At 41.4% G+C, this 17562-nt stretch overlaps 1 protein-coding gene across 2 annotated transcripts in view; it reads left to right on the forward strand.

Moving 5' to 3' along the window:
- Nucleotides 1-17562, forward strand: part of GNAL (G protein subunit alpha L) — a 331001-nt gene that overhangs the window by 230222 nt on the left and 83217 nt on the right. For both annotated transcript variants that reach the window (XM_037892876.2, XM_037892877.2), the window contains exon 5: nucleotides 3255-3352. In XM_037892876.2, coding sequence (XP_037748804.1) covers nucleotides 3255-3352 — 98 coding nt within the window. The remainder of the gene's footprint in view (nucleotides 1-3254; nucleotides 3353-17562) is intronic.

Below are 17562 nucleotides of genomic sequence, written 5' to 3' on the forward strand. Positions count from 1 at the left end.
ATGCAGGCCAATCTAAACAGAGAAATCCAATAAAATATAGGATTAAATATTTATGAAACAAATATTTTAATCTAAAGATTGTGCCATATTTTCTGATCTTGATTTTCCTTTTTGGTTTCTTCCTCTTTCCAGTTATTTTATTGATTTATTTTTTATTTCCTTTCTTATATCTTTCCTTCCTATCTCTCTCTCTCTCTCTCTCTCTCTCAATTCTTTGATCTTTCATTTTTATATTTTATAGCAGCATTCTCTGTTTTATATTCTCACTTCTCGCCTTGCTCTACCCTCTTAATTTTTTCTTTCTTTGTTCTTTCACTTGGTTTCTCTTTCTGCTGTAAGAGAAACAGTAGTTGTGAACAACAGTAGTTGTGAATTAACACAATTCACAGAGTGTTGTGTTTTATTAACACCTCGCTTTCTTCAAGATTTGAAATCCTTCAGGAAAGTGGAAGTCATTTATCTTTATTTTACTGAATCTACATTACATACAGTACATTTGAAAAATAATGGTGTGGTTTTAATGGTGTACCATCTCTTCTCAAAAATCTTTCCTCCATTTGTACTCTAACCTGAAAGTTTTGTCAGCATCTGGCAGTCACTTGCTGAAGATTAGACATGCTGTATTACCTTGTGGGTGGTGTTTTTTGGATGTGAGGTTTAAGACTAGAGGGTGATTTCAATACTAATGTAATGCATTAACAGAAAATTTCTGCTATGAATTTTACTACCACAGAAAAGATTGTTCTTGTTTAAAGGATATAGTAGGGGTTGGAAAACATGCTTTTTCATCCATTTCTGTAATTTACAGACCGTCATTGAGCCTCATAACAGTCCTATGATGTGTATATATCGTGTTTTTATACACATTTTTCCCAAGTGTAATTGAGCCAGATACAAGTTAAGTAATTTGCTGAAAGTCACATAGCAAGTTAGTAGCTGAGCCAGGAATTATGGAGAGTCAGTAGCCGTTGCAGACAGGTTACAACCAGCTTCCATTATAGAGCTACATATTAGCTTGCCCTGTAGCTTTGGCTTGGAAAATTAGATTGTCCTGATCATATACAGATTTACTGTTCTGACAATGTTACATACTTTTCCTATTAACTTAGATATACAACATTATTCTCAATAAACAGCAATTTGTGCATTATTAAAAACTTCTACTGCCAATTGATACATGTTAGTTGCTTCCCACTTCACATTATTGTTTAAAAGAAAATACCAAAATGTACTTAGTTACAACAGCAAAAACCCCAACAACAATAACAAAGCTTTAAAATTCCATGGGTCAGAGTTAAAGTTATTTTGTTACAATGAAATGCATATTTCATCACACTGGCTAAGAATAATATGTTTGTTTATTATTTGGGAAGTGTAAGATTTATGCTCTTAATTACAAGGACTTGTGTTTTTATAAATGATGTGATAGGTAAATACCTTGTAATTTAGCAATCTTAACTGTTACTTTTTCTAACAGGTTGGGGTGTATGTGTGTGTGTGGTTTTTTTGTTTTGGTTTGTAATAGAACTAACGTTCCCTGTTCTAACAACAAGTTCTGGAGTGGGATACAAAAGCTTTTAAACAGCATACAGCAACAGTACACAATAGGTTTTTAGGGCAGGAAGGGAAAGATAATGCCATCTCCAAGCAAAACTGCAGTGTGAAATTTAGGTAGACAAAATGTAATTTTGTGAAGTGAATTTTGCCCAGCTTAGTAGGGCCAGCACATCTATTCTTGTGGAAAGTGTCATGGACTCTTTAATTCACATAAAAGATAAGAGTCTTGGTTTTACATATCTTCCAGAATGTAGTTTCTGACAGCAAAGAGCTACCTTCCACTATAATGGGAAACTGTTGCTTTACTTCTGTCTCAGACGGAAGACCATAGGCTTCTGTATCATCAACACTTTTTCTCGGGTTTCTACATGAGCTTCTACAAAAGGTCCAGTAGTGAATTTACATGAGGGACCTTCCTAGTTGTGTTTTTTGCCTTTTTTGGCGGAGCTGGGCTCTTATTTACCGAAGACAATGGAGCCAAAGTACCTTCAAGTGCCTCCAAACACAGAAAGCATCACTTGTCTTTTATAACTGCTCTCTATACTTTTAGGAGTAGGTGTGTTTGGGTTAGTTTGGTTTCAGGGTGGTTTTCTTAATTATGGCATAGTCCTAGATATGAAGTACTTCCTAGGTTCCCCAGAATCTGAGGCCAGAGTCTTTTGAATAAAGCAGTGGTTCTGAACCAGTGGTATGCAGAGGTCTTCCAGGAGTTACATCAACACATTTAGATATTTGCCTAGTTTTACAACAGGCTACATAAAAAGCACTAGCGAACTAAACTAAAGTAAAATATCATACAGACAATGACTTGTTTATACTGATCCATACTCTATACCAGCAGTTCTCAAACTGTGGGCAAGTTTGTTTTAATGGGGTCGCCAGGGCCAGTGTTAGACTCGATGGAGTCCAGGGCAGAAAACTTAAGCCTGAGTTTTTACGTGAGGTGAAACTTGGGGTACGCAAGAAAAATCAGACTCCTGAAAGGAGTACAGGAGTGTGGAAAGGGTTGAGAACCACTGGAATAAAGGGTCCAGTTTGGGGGGTAGTAGCTAGAAGCTAACTTTCAGGGCTTTCTTTGCTAGGCTGCTAAAAGCAACAAACAAGCTGTCCTTCAAAGCAAAAAATAAATTTTGGTGCTTTAACATTGCCATATTCATGCTACTATGGAGTTGTGTGCTCAGTTGTTTGGTGTTGAAGTTTCCTTATAATTTTAAGAGTCAGTTCCAACTCATCTTTGATTTTCTGAGAGGATCTGCTATTCAAATTCCGTTGTGTCAGCAAATCTGATTTCTTACTTGGAAATTTGTCTTCTGCCACTGGGGTACACCAACCTGGTTTCAACCCTTTTTAATGTTTCTTTTGGTCACATGGGGAAGTTAGGCTGGATCAGTTTATTAATACTTACTTTCCAAATAGACACGTGCTCTTTTGGAGAAGTAGTGAAAGGCTAGATGATATAAAATTCTTGAAACCAATTGATAGATTGTATGTGAAAGTACTCAACAGTGCAAACTAGTTTTTCTGAGACTTAGACTTCACTAATAATAATTCACCTTTTCTTCTTCAAATGTATAATTTTTCATGTTGCAACCATTTTAAAACATGAAGATTTGAGGAGGGTGGAACCATTGTGTTTCTTTTTAATTAAAACAAAACCTGAGAAATCTTCTCTTATTTGTCACATTTCCAATTTTCAGGAATTCTTTGAACATGCAAAAAAGCTCTGGGATGATGAAGGAGTAAAGGCATGCTTCGAGAGGTCAAACGAATACCAACTGATTGACTGTGCACAGTAGTAAGTGTTTATTTTTGTGTAATTAATACCCAAGAATGTAATGGATTATAGTAAGTCTGAAAAAGATATTTATATTTGCAAGATTTGGGAGACTGTGATGCACCAAACAACATTCTAATTTCTTACATATACAAAACATGCACAGCAAGAGTAATGATGGTTTTACTGTGTTGCTCAGTTACTAGAGAGCTACACATTTTGCTGGTGCTATTCAACCGCTGAGGAAGGCTAAAGTAAAAGAAAAAGTTAGTGAGTCAAATAATTTTAAGTAACAGCTGTCTGTTTTGAAAAGTACTTATCTAGACCAATTTCAATTACAGTAAGTAATTAAGATTATTTTAAGAGAAAACACTTCTGAATTTTTATTTTGGATTACTCTGTATTTGAACATTTTAAGCATCAAGCCACATAGTGAGATTTTTGAGATTTTTATCAAAAGCAATGTAAACCTACATTACCATTGTGTTTCTTCAGTATTTTCAACAAACAAACAATAGCTGGCAGTTCTTCTAAGAAACTAGCCAGTTTATCTTCTCAAAGGGCTACATCAAGTCAATCAGTAAAAGTGTTAACACAAGTAACAATCCCCAAAAGGATTCACTTGATAGGATATGATTTACACAGAGCTCCAGTGGAAATGTCTGTATGTGAGGATGTGGAGATGAAAATCCCAAACAGATTATGACATATAGCACATCCCTCCCTCTCTTTTAATCAAAAAGGAAATAGTTCACCAATATGCTAAAGCTACAACACTCGACAGTCACCAGAAATAATAACCCAGCTCTGAATTAGGCTTTGACCAAAAATATATATTTTTATGTGAATTGCTGTTGCCAGAAATTTTGCCTTGAGAGTTGCTTCATGATTTAGGGTTTTTGAAGAGCAGGCTCTGGAGATCAGCCTGACTGATAATTATGGTCAGCAGCAAGATCACAGGTCCACTGCAAAACTGAGAGTCCTGTTTTTCTGTTCTCTCTACTCCCTCTGTTTGGACTCCAGCAGAGAGACAAGAACACAAAGAAAACTCATTCCCTCACTTTTGCCATAAACTGGCAGCTCAGTGCCATTGGGTCATTTCTGCCGTAGACGCAAACATAGACACATTTACACATGACAGTGTGGTGGAATTTTGTATGGGTAGAAAGGAGCTCAGTGGGCATAGTTAGCTACAATTTGGGCATTCCTCGTTTACCTTGTGTAATCAGTTCATAGCCAGATTGACTGGAAATATCATTATTTAACTGAAAGCGGTGATTCTTGAATGATACAACAAACTCTGCAAAAGACCCTAAATTTGTGATTTCTCTCGATTTTTTTCTCTATGGTACAGATTTGGTCTGTGCTGATTGAAGTGTCCAGCATACAGACAAATACTACATATCTTTGCCAGTCCTATTTGGGGAAAGGGGTAGGATGCAACGGAACGGCATGAAAAAAGTAAATTATTCCATTGTAATATTAATGGAAGTATGTTTATGTGAGGGTAAAGAAGCCTCAAATGGAAATTTTGGCATGTGGGAAAAGACTTATGCTCCAATACTTAGAAAGGAAATGAAAGTGACAAAATGGGATTGAGGTCAATTCCGATATCTCAAAATGTTAAATTAAACTTCGCATTTTTCTAAAAGAATGTAAAGAATAAGAGGGTTTTCTTTTCTACATGCCGTGTCCCCTATCGCCTCCAATTGATCATTTATTTTTTGAGATAATCACCAAGAGTTTAACAATCTCAGTTAAAGAGAGAGTACTATGCATTGGTTTATCTAATCCAAATAATGCTAGACAGAACTACTATTAAATCTGGTAATTTGGGATAGCTTTATTTGTTACAATTCTGAATATAATGCTTAGAACGTATATAATGTTTTCCATCTTCAAAGGGTTTCACAAACACTAATTAATACTTAAAATACCATGTGAAGCAAGTAAGCTTTTGGTTGAGTAAATGGAAGGAAAGTTGTCAGGTGACTTCCCTGAGGCTTCAAAAGAAGTTAGGGTCAGAGTAGATATTGGAATTCATGAATTCCGGTTTCCTACTTCTGTGCTTCACATACACAGCTTTCTATCGGGAAAGATTATACTGCTGCTTAAAAAGAAGGTTAACATACTCTTATTTTGGGGGACAGATTGAAAATATTTCTGGCTTTAACCTGCTCCCCAAAACAGTCACTTGTCACTGCTACACAGAAGCATTGGTACAATAATGATGTAGTCAATGGATGGGTAATTATTGCTTTTTGTTTTATATATTTATATGTTATGTACTATATGATGACAGCAGCTACTTCATGTAGAAATATGTACCTCCATTCCAGAAGCTGACATAATTTAGAACAGTAGAGTTATCTTGTTCCTTCTAAACTGAAGAATATAATATTTGATATGGAGATATACCTATCTCATAGAGCTGGAAGGGACTTTGAAAGGCCATCGAGTCCAGTCCCCTGCCTTCACGGCAGGACCAAGTACTGTCCCTTATTTTTGCCCCAGATCCCTAAATGGCCCCCTCAAGGATTGAACTCACAATCCTGGGTTTAGCAGGCCAATGCTCAAACCACTGAGCTATCCCTCTGTGCCCCCTGCTTGTGTCTGTGTAACACCAACAGACCCCAGTCATTGGGATTGAACCTGAGACCTCTGGAGCTTAGTGTAATATTAAAAGTAAGTTTGAAATATTACTGGAAAAGATACACATATTTTCCTCTATACATAGACAAAAGGCTTTGTACACAAGTACTAACTTTATGTCTAAGGAGGACTGAATGGAATTGCATTTGGGGCACACTAATAGTTTTTCTTTATTTTGCAAAAAAAAAAAGAGTAATGTTGAATGGCAATAGCAGTCTTCCCCTTCAGTCATCCTCAAGCTCCCAGGGGTTGAGCAAGCCACATTCACCATGTTTTCATCTTGTCCTCACTTGATGAGCAAGCATCCCAGAGCAACAGTTGAACCCCGATCTTCTAGACGGGAATGCAGACAGTGTGTGATCTGTGGGCCACCAGTCCTCTCTCCATTTTAAAAAAGCTTCTTTTTTAAGACAGTTATTAGATTACAAGATGGGTGGGATGTCTTTATAAAAATTGTTGAATATTATTAAATTAATTATAAATAAAATCCAAGTTAAAATACTTTAATTTGGCTGCAGTTCAGAAGCTTCAGCAAGTTTAAAAATACATTTTAAAAGCTTAGCTTATTTCACTTTATTTTATTTTTTTGAGAAGTATTAACGTTATCCCGCTGGTACCAGAGGCCATAGAAACCAGCATAGAAGTAGGGGCCTCATTCTCATTTACACTCATTTACGTAAATTACATTTGTGTTCACTGTAAGGCTGCTTTACACTGCCAGACTGGTGTAAAAGGGCCTTAATGTGAATGAACATCAAGCTCTGAGTGTCTATTTATTTTAGTTTTTCTCCCATAACACCCTCTGTTACCTGAACTTTGTTTAAACGACTGTCACATTAATACATACCATGGAATTTATGAGAAATGGAAAAACTGTGACCAAGCAGGCTATTTCGCTTGAGGTCTGACAGCTCTAGATGTATCATAAGCAAAGATTTGAATTTTTCTATCCCTACCTACAAAGTTATACAATATAGTTATACCCCATACTGAGAAAAAGTATTTCACAGCTACAAGACAGGTGTTTTTGTATTTTTTTTAAATAAAATACAGCAAGTTTAGTGTTTTGTGAAATGCACTTCACAGAACCAGAAGTGTATTCTTTACTCTGGCTTCTATTTTTCCTCTTTTTTTCTGGGCTGAAATACTTTATCAACTTTTTTTAATAAATAAATCTCCTTAATTTTTATACTTTTCACAAATGTAAGAGGCACTGCACATAAGAGATTAAAATATGGTTCTGAGAGTGCAAGAACCTCATTCATTTATTTTTCCTTTAAATTCCACTTCTCTTATCTAGATTTTGGCAGTGTCATATACAAAACCAGCCTATTGACAATGAAAGGGTTGGGGAATCATAGTATTGGAGATTAGGTGAACACTGAAGTGTATTTTTGGGTACTGTAATACAGTGGTTCTCAACTAGGGATATGTGTACTGCTGGGTTTACGCAGAGGTCTTCCAGGGGGTACATCAGCTCTTCTAGATATTTGGCTAGTTTTACAACAGGCTACATAAAAAGCTCTGGTGAAGTCAGTACAAACTGAAATTTCATACAGACAATGACTTGTTTATACTGCTCTATATACTATGCACGGAAATGTAAGTACAATATTTATATTCCCGTTGATTTATTTTATAATGATATGGTAAAAATTAGAAAGTAAGCAATTTTTCAGTAATAGTGTGCAGTGACACCTTTGTATTTTTATGTCTGATTTTGTAAGCAAGTAGGTTTTAACTGAGGTATAACTTAGGATATGCAAGACAAATCAGACTCCTGAAAGGGATACAGTAGTCTGGAAAGGTTGAGGCCAACTGCTCTAATACTCTGGAAATTTAAATCCCTTGAGAGAAGCACAGGGCTATGATTTAATGCTGCCCAGGTGCTGCCTAGAGCATAGGCAGTGTACTAGGCAATAAGGTTGATTATTAAAAATTTCACTCCATAGCTGGTCACATGAAACAGACTTCTAAAAAATGATTACAACCCCAGTTTTAACTACTTTATAAATTACATTGTTTCTTCATGATTGCCATCTCTCACTACATGACAAACTTTAACTATGTGCCTGGAAGGGCTTTGTAAAGTATAGTCTTCTATGAATCCAGAACTCCTCAAAATAAATGATGATTCAGTTATAAAGGGGGAAAAAACCCAGGTCAGATCGCAGTTTGTAGAACTGATTAAGTGTCCCTAACAGTTTAGGAGTGTGTTAAAGTAAATGGATTTATGGAAACCATGAGGTGTTGAGCTCCCTTTTATTTGTTAAGAGCATACCACGAAGACAGTTAAGCTGATAATGATTGATTGATGCTGTTTGACTGCTCAGTGGTGCATGTGAAAGCCGTTTGTGGTGAACAAGTGTGCATGTCACAAACCAACCTGCACCTACACACCCCCATCATATTTCAGTGCTAACTGGCAGCATTCTTAGCAATCCCAGCAGAGAAACCAATGATTTTAGCTGTCAGAGACTGAACTGTTCTCTTCACCTTTTAAAAATAGGGTTGAGGTAGGCAATGTAGAAAGACTAAGGCTTTGACTACACTATACAGCTTTTAGCGACACAGCTGTGTCGCTAAAAGTCAGGCAGTGTAAACGCGGTTTGTCATCACTTTTGTCGACAAAATACCTCTACCCCCTATGAGCGGGGTTCGCGTTATCGAGAGGAGAGCGCTCCTGCCAACAATGAGCCATTTACACTCCCACTTGTCACGGCAAAACTTTTGTCTTTTGAGGGGGGAAGGGTAAAACACCCGTGAATGACAAAAGTTTTGTCGGTCAACTGGCAGTGTAGACAAAGCCTTAATTTGATAACTACCCAAGGTGTACCAGTTCTTTGGGTAAACAAAAGTCTTTAGTGCTGTCAGTGCACACCCTTTTGAAGTACTCAAGCACCAATGAAAAATCTAAAAACATTTTGAAATATGGCTTTATCCTAGTAAAACATTATATATGAGAGCACTAATTTGAGTGACTAATTTGAAAAAAATAATTTATTCCATAAATTTTAACTTTTTTATTTCTGTAACATCCACAAGCAGTATAAAATTTTCTTACGTTTATTCATTATTCAAAATTACTAATGTTTGTGAGATATTTTAATTCTTTGGATTGATCTCGAACCATTTGCTACAAGTATTATTCTGTATTCAAAACTTGGCTAGGTTGGTTAGTTCTGATTGACTGATCATCACTTATTTTTGTGTTCCCTGGCTGAGTGAGGTTAACTCTGATAATCAGAAATAAGGCTTAAAGATGCCATTGGGGCTTTGACTCTCTCAGGTAAACACAGGAGTTTAAAGAGTAGGAAAATAGATAAGCAGGATTAGTCAATTAAAAAAAACCTTTTTTCTTTCTGGGTCACACAGACTTTGCTCAAGGCCTCATTCCTAGAAAAAATTTAGGCTACTTTAAGATTTATTGGATGGTTTCAGTGTTTAAATTTAATTTGGTCTCATTGCATTCTTACAAAGTAACTGTGTGTAAGTGGGTGGTCCTAGCTGTGGAAAATGCATTCTGGCTCATTTAATTGCCTCTGTTCTGGGACTTGGAGAAGATTTAGGGAACCCTGTCCCCTGCTTTGTCGACCAGGATTCTATCCTATATGAAATATGCCACTTCTGGTATGCTCAAGTATGCAAGCCTAAAATCGGCTTTCTGCAAATATTTGTGCTCGTAAAGCTTGATTTTTCAAGTGTTCAGAAAAGCAAACACAAGCTTGGCCAAAGCAAATTTATTTTTATATTTGAGCTAATATACATGGAAAAAACACATATCCAGTTTTTTCTTCGCAGTTGCTCTCTCTTTGAGAATGGGGTTTCACTAGCCTCCTGAGTTGGCTGTTTTGTCAAAGTTTGTTGGACTACAATTACCTGCCCCATCTTCTCTCAATGTTGTTCTTTTCTGAGATCAGCCCGCTGGAAAACTTCTTCTTTGCACTGGGGAAGTGTCTCCATCCTGCTTCAGCTTCTCCAAGCAAGGCCCGCTTGCTTAGCTGATGGGACCAAGCTGTTGGCAGACTCGCTCATCTCCTGTCTAAGTCTAGCATCTGAATTCCTGCATTTATCCCAGTACTAGATAGGATAACTACAGAAAAGTTCTTCTTTGAATGATTGTCCACATGCATTCCACTTCATGATTGGATACTTTGAGCCAACAGTGTCCATTGGTGCTGTGCCTGCACCTTAGGTATCCTCATGCCCCTACCACCACCCAACGGCATATAATCCAGAGGCCAGCCATCCTTCAGTTCCTTCTTACTGCCTGTGGCTGTGAAACAGTATCCTTGGCTGTATCAACTTCTCTTACACTCTGTGCAACTGAAATTATTTTTGTTTGTATTGTGACAAAGCTACGACCTTGTCTCAGTGGGTTCCGCGCTTCCTGGCAGATTACGCTAGCCCCAGAGGCTCACTGTGACCCTCCACGAAGCCCGTCTCTCTCTAGAGGCAAGGGTCACAGCCTTCTGAGCCATTTTCATCATAAGCCAGCAAGGGAGGTGAGGAGAAGCTATCCTCCCTCGTACAGTTTCTGTGGTCTCCCAGTCTCAGTGATTAGTTGGGGAAGTGAGGGGGGAGCCCGGGCCCGCCCTCTCCTCCAGGCTCCAGCCCAGGGACCCTGATAGTAGCAGCTCTTGGTAGCTGACTTTTTGGAAACAGGACAAGTACGATTCCCTGGGCCACTTCCCCACAGCAGCCCCCACTTCCTCAATATCTATATCATCCTTACCTCAGGGCCTCCTTTCTTGTGCCTGATAAGGTTTGTACTGCTCGTTTCTCCAGCAGCGTGGCTTCCTCCTACAGCTCCTGACACACACACCATCACCTGACTAACTGGGAGGCTTTTAACTAGTTTCAGCCAGCCGCTGATTGGCTTCAGGTGTCCCAATCAACCTAGCTGTCTCCACTACTTTCTGGAAGGATCTTAATTGGCTCCAGGTGTCTTGATTAACCTGGAGCAACTGCCATTTGGTTACCATGGTAACAGGGATTTGTTTAGGCATATCTGTACATTGATGATCGGCTCATTCAATCATGCATCATGTGAACATCTCCATTCATATGATCCTACAACTTTTCTCTACCCTGGGTCTCCGCGTGATCAGAGATAATATTAGTGCTGACGCAAAAAATAGAGTTTGCAGGGCCAGTGCTGGATTCCACAACAGCAAGAGCTTATCTGCCACAAGACAGATTCGGTACCATGGTAGACCTCATCAACCCAGCTGCAGGTTCACCCTCCAACATCTATAAGACACTGCTCAGACTTCTGAGTCACGTGGCCTGCTGCACTAATGATACACACCATGCCAGATTTCACCTATGTTGCATTCAAGGGGAGTTGAAATCCGAATATCTCCCAAACAGATATCATATGGACATAAGGGTACAGGTACATTCTCCAGGTAAGCAAAGGGATATCATTTTCTCTACCTCTTGATAACTGATGGTTCTGCACTCAGCCAGGAAAGTCATCTGGATCACCTTCAACTCCAGGTCTGTGGACCACTAAAGAGATTAACCTTGGCATAAACATCCTGGAGCTGAAAGTTATTCAGCTAGCCTGCACAGCATTTCTCCCCATTCTAAGTGGACTGACAGTCCAGGTCATGACAGACAACACAACAGCTAAGTTTTAGATCAGCAGACAGGGAGGAGAATGTTCATCTACCCCTTTGTCAAGAAGCTGTTTGCCTATGGAACTGGTCTGTTCGTAACCAGATCATAACAGTAGCTCTGTATCTGCCAGGTTTGCAGAATGTCCTAGTTTACTGGATCAGCCGACAATTCACATCTGACTACAAATAGATTGTCAAAGACTCCATCCTGCAGAGCATTCTCCACAGATGGAGTCACTCAAAAGTCGATCTATTCACCACAGACAAAAATGCAAAGTGTCAGATGTTCTACTCAAGATGGGAGTCTGAGCCCAGGTTCTCTGTCAGATGCTTTCCTCGTCTTGTGGACTCCAGAGATAACATATGCCTTCCCACCAATCCCATTAGTACCAAGGGTCCTAAAGAAACGCTGACCGGACTCAGCAGTAATAATCATACTAGCACCAGCTTGGCCCAGACAGTTCTGGTACTCCAGCCTAATGAACCTGTCAGCACAACCCCTGATAACATTACCTGTCTTACCGACATGATCTCCAAGAGAGAAGGGCAGATTGTACATCGGGACCCAGCATTATTGCCCCTCACAATATGGATGCTGGCTGGTAAAATAGCACTGAAAGAAGCTGCTCTGCTAAGGTCTGAATATGTTAGTATGAAGTGCAAAGGACTCTCCTAGGCTGACCTATGCAATGAAATGGAAGAGATGCTCTGTTTGGGCAGCACAGCCCAATCTGTCTTCTCTAGACATTCTGATTTCTGTTATTCTGGACAACCAGTTATCCAGAAAGAACTCATGGCTATCAGTCAGCTCTCTAAGGGTGTGCTTAGGAGTAATAACAACTCACCATCCCCCCCATACAGGATCACATCATATTTTCCCATCCCACAGTTGCTAGTTTCCTCAAGGGCTTTATTCATGTTTCCCCTAGTCCAGGTGCCTTCTCACTCCTGGGATCTTAATATAGTCTTAGCTAGGTTAATGCAGTGGTGCCCAAACTTCTGTTGTCCCCCTGCTTACCAGTAATGGACTCTGTCTGCACCCCACCCCCTCCATTACTGCACTGTTGGCTCAGCAGAGGAGGTTGGGCTGAAAGTGGAGCTGGGGGCAGAACTGGGGATGGGGGTGCGGGGTGTAAATTTTTTGGCCCTAGGGCCACATCGGGTACAGAAACTGTATGGAGGGCCAGGTAGGGAAGGCTGGGGGAGCTATGCATCCCCAAACAGCGAGGCGTGGCCTGGCCCCTGCCCCCATTCCAGCCCCCTGGAACTCCCACCCCCATCCAACCCCCCTGCTCCCCATCCCTGACTGCCCCCCCGGGAACCCAGCATCCTATCCAAACACCCCTGCTCTCTGCCCCCTGACCATCTCCCAGGATGCCCGTCCCCTATCCAATCCCCCCTGCTCCCCACCCTCTGACCACTGTCCTCGGGCCCCCCCGTCCCCTATCCAACCCTCCCTGCTCTCCCCACCCCACGTTACCTGTGGGGTGGGGGAAGGGAGGCTCAGTCCTTTCCCTGTGCGTTTCCCCTGCTCGTTTGGCTGCTCTCCCTGGCAGTCGGGCAGGGCTCTCTCCCTGTCTGGGCTTGGCTGCTGGGGGCAGGGGCCAAGCATGCTGGAGGTGGAGGGGGGTCCTAGTTTGCTCTGCCCCTGTCCCCGAAAGCAGGGCCCAGGCCCCTTGATCACTCCCCTGCAACCTTCCCTGCTCCTCGCCTCCCCCCTCAGAACTCCCCCTGACCGCGCCGCCCTGGAGCACCGGGTCTGGTCGCACTATAGCCCGGCCGGAGCTACAGCCACGCTGCCCAGGTGCTGGGGGAACTGTGACTGCGAGGGAAGCAGGGAGAGAGCAGATGTGGCCGGCAGGCCGGAGTTTGCCCTACTCTGAGCTAGAGGCAGATCTGGCCTGGGGGCAGAGAGGGAATGATGTCAGAGCTGGGTTGGGGCAGAGCAGAGGGCAGAGTGGAGTTGCGGCTGGGGGCAGAGCAGAGGGCGGAGTACAGCTGCAGCTGGAGGCAGAAAGGAACTGGGTGGCGCTCCCTCTCTGCCCCCTCGAATGTTCTTCTTTGAGTAGTGTCCCTGTGGGTGCTCCACTTGAGGTGTCTGTGTGCCCCTGCACCTCTAATCGGAGATTTTTGGTAGCAGTGTCCCGTTGAGCCCGGGCATGTGCTCTCCCTCGAGGCTATTTAGCACCAGGAACTCCCCTCACTTCCTTCTGTACTGCCTTTGGCCTTTGACTGAATGAGCAGGTTTCTCTTCCTTATCTGTATCATTAGTATAAGTCTTACTTGTTTTGTTACCTTTGTTCTCCCTAAAAGTACTCAGGCTAGTATTTTGTTTTGTTTTATTTTATTTTATTCCTTTGGTAGAAAAAGGAAAAGAACTTCATTTTCCTTCCCTGTCTGGGGGCATTCCCTCCCCACCAGGCATCTAGTAGACTCATAATTATTTTCTTTTTCAATTTAAAAAAAAAAAAGTAAAGACTATGTTCTTCTGCATATTCCTACTTGCTAGAGGATGACAACCCCCTCCCCAGGAGCTTGCCTGGCTCTCTCTGCTCCAAGAGGTACCTCTCCTGCCAGGAGTCAGTTCATGTAATGGCCAGACACTCACTGTGCCTGGGAGACCCTCACAGAAGTGATTAAATAAATTTGTTAGTCTCTAAGGTGGCACAATTCCTCCTTTTCTTTTCACAGAAGTGCTTTACCTCCACACCTAAAACTGCAGCCTCACAGGAGCTGGGAGCTGAAGTAAAAATTCCTCCCTATAGAGAAAACACTTCAATCTGCAGGGGACTCCGGTGCATGTTGATCCCGGATCATCCCCGGAGCCTTCACTTCAAAAGGGGTCGAGTGGTGAGGAGGAGAAGAGAGAGAGAGAAAAAGAAGAAGAAGCCACCAGCAGACTCCCCCTGGAAAGGCTCCTCTGAGCAACTGGCCAGCCAGAGGGGTGTTACCCAGTGCGGCCACCTCGGTAGGACAATACCAGCAGAGGCACCTCCTGCTGTGAGCTCAGCTCTCTGGAAGCTGAAACCTGAGAAGCAGCTTCCTGCTGTGAGCTCTGCTCTCCACACCAACAAGGGGCTTCTGTAAGCTCTGTGCTGCTCTGAGTTCTACTCTGGGCAACTACTGCACGGAGAGGGCACAGTTACCGTACCATCTCTGAAAGAGCGGCACAGAGAAGCCCTGCTGTCAGCTCTGCTTCGGCACCGGGACACCAGAGGCTTCCACCCTCATGCTCTGAGGCAATGGTACCGTCCCCTAAGGAGAGGGGACAGTTATCATACCATCTCTAAAAGAGTGGCACAGAGAAACCCTTTGGTACCAGATGCAACAAAACTCCCATTTAGGAAGTGTTCTGCACCTTCCCAACCATTGATACCGACTACAGACACTCCTCCGTGGTTCTGGATGAGCCCATGGTAACACAGATACTCTGATACTCTGGAAACCTGTGGCCTCGGTACCCAGGGAGAGACAATTACCATACCGTCTCTTAAAAAAAAAAAAAAAAAAATGGCACCAACTTTTTGTACTGGGAAAAACTCTCATTTAGGGAGTGCTCTGTCCAACTATCGGTACTGACAATGTACCACGGACCCTCCTCTGTGGTACCAAATGACTTTGACTCCACAGCACTCTCTGTAGTAAAAGACTCCGCTCTGAAGTTCCAGTCTCCAGTGGTGGGTACTGCTCCGGAGTCACCTAAAGTGGAGCACTCATAGGGACACTACTCGAAGAAGAAGAGGAAGTTACTCACCCTGTGCAGTAACAATGGTTCTTCGAGATGTGTGTCCCTATGGGTGCTCCACAACCTGCCCTCCTTCCCTCTACTTCGGAGTTCTCTATAGGGCTCTGGGGTAGAGAAGGAAGTGAGGGGGGTTCGCCCGTGCAGTGCTAAATAGCCTCGAGGCAGACCACGAGGGAGGGAGAGCACATGCGTGTGCTCAACGGGACACTGCTACCAAAAATCTCCGATTAGAGGTGCAGGGGTACACAGACACCTAAAGTGGAGCACCAATAGGGACACACATCTCGAAGAGCCATCATTACTGCACAAGGTGAGTAACTTCCTCTTTCTCCATGCCCCCCTAAGTGGGCGTGCCCCACAGTTTGGGGACCACTGAGTTAATGGGTCCTCCCTTTGAGCCCCTAGCAATGTGCCCACAGTACCATCTATTTATGAAAATGGCCTTTTTATTAGCAATAACAGAAGTCAAAAGGGTAGGGAAAATTCAGACTCTTATTGCTGGTCCACCTTACACAGTGGTCCATAAGAATAAAGTGACCCTGAGGCCTCAACCTGAATTCATACCAAAGGTTGTTTTAGACTTCAATTTCAGTCAGGTGATTCATCTGCCAGACCAATCTCTTAAGTTTGCTCCAACCCCACCTCTGACCTAGGAGATCACATCTTGCAGGTCACCAGAAGTGGAATCCATGTGGACAGTCACTTGAAGAGAGAAACACAGTTACTGTAAGGTAGTAAATGTTCTTTTCTAATTTCCAGTTATAGACATTTTAGCTGTCAAATCCTGAATGTGACAGTGTGTGATAAAGACCCCTAATGAGAGAGGCTTCACCAAACAGGAGAAGAGAATACTTCATTCAGGTTCCTAAAGTAGAATGTGGCATTTGGTTGTGAAGGCCAGCATTTGAAACAACGGCCAGAAGTACTTCCTTTGTTTAATGGAGAGCCCTGAGTACATACCATTTGTAACTATTCCTGTGGCTTCTAAGTATGACTGTAACAATCTATGTGCCCAGACTCCATGCAAGTAGCTAACAGTTCAGAAACTGGGATAGAACGCTGCTAAGAAGGAACTGGGTAACAAGGTAACTTATAGTCCTGGGTACCCCAAGAACCATCACAGGAACTCAATAACATGGTTTCAGAAACTCGTCTATCCTGGAGATTAGAATATGCTAAAATCATGTTTGCAAAAATCTGTGTTTGAAAATGGTTGTCAAATACAGTTCTGCTTTCATTGTTAACTACTCTAGTTACTTTCACACTACCTTAGTGTTATTGTGTTGACATGGCCAAAGAACTCAGCTGACTGGAGGCTTCAAAATGCTTGTTGATGAGACAGGTGCTCCCTGGAATAAAGCTGCCAAAATTATCTCTTTTGTGTGGAGTGTGGGAATTGAGGGAAAGCTGGCAAGAGTGATTACTGGCGGTACACAAGAGGAGAAGAGTCCCTCTGCATACTGGTCAAGGAAATTCTGCTCAAACCTTTTTAGTATGCGTTAAAACATAGTTCTGACTTGTATATTTTCAACTGCAATATAATGTGAACATGGTCTGAGTGTCCATAACATTTCTGTTTTTAAAATCAGCCTTTCATTAGTTTACTGATACCAAAAGTTCTGAGCCAATTACAAACTATTATTTTGGTTTGTTTTTTACCTTTTAAAAAAAAAAGTGCTTAAACCATATTTTAGGAGGAAAATTCACCCAAATGGAGACTGTGTATGATACAATAAATTAAACTGTTGAATTATAAGTCAGGGGGAAAATGTTAATAGAAACAGCCACTCACTCTTAACTTGGTAACCTGTTATTAAATATAGGTCACAAAAATACTTTTTATATCTGAAAGAAATTATTGATTTATTAATGCAGCAACATTTTATGTTAAAAGCTGGGATTCTGGTTTCACTAAATTACTGTAAATGATATGTAAAAACTAGAATAACACAGTTTTCTCCCCTGAAAGGCACTCTTCTTGTTTTTACATAAACAAACCACTCTGATGATTACAAAGATTTTTTTTTTTCACGGCTGGACACATGGTGATAGGGTAATTCTCCAATTATAAAAACTCAATATGTGGAGGAGAAATAAATCTTGTTTGACCACTTAATAAGCAAAGTATTTCCACTTAACTGTATTTTCAAAACAAAACAGAAATCTTATGACACCAGTAAAACACTGTTTAAAGATGGGAAAGTAGAGGT

Source organism: Chelonia mydas, chromosome 2 (assembly GCF_015237465.2).
Source record: "Chelonia mydas isolate rCheMyd1 chromosome 2, rCheMyd1.pri.v2, whole genome shotgun sequence".
Classification (NCBI taxonomy): Eukaryota; Metazoa; Chordata; order Testudines; family Cheloniidae; genus Chelonia; species Chelonia mydas.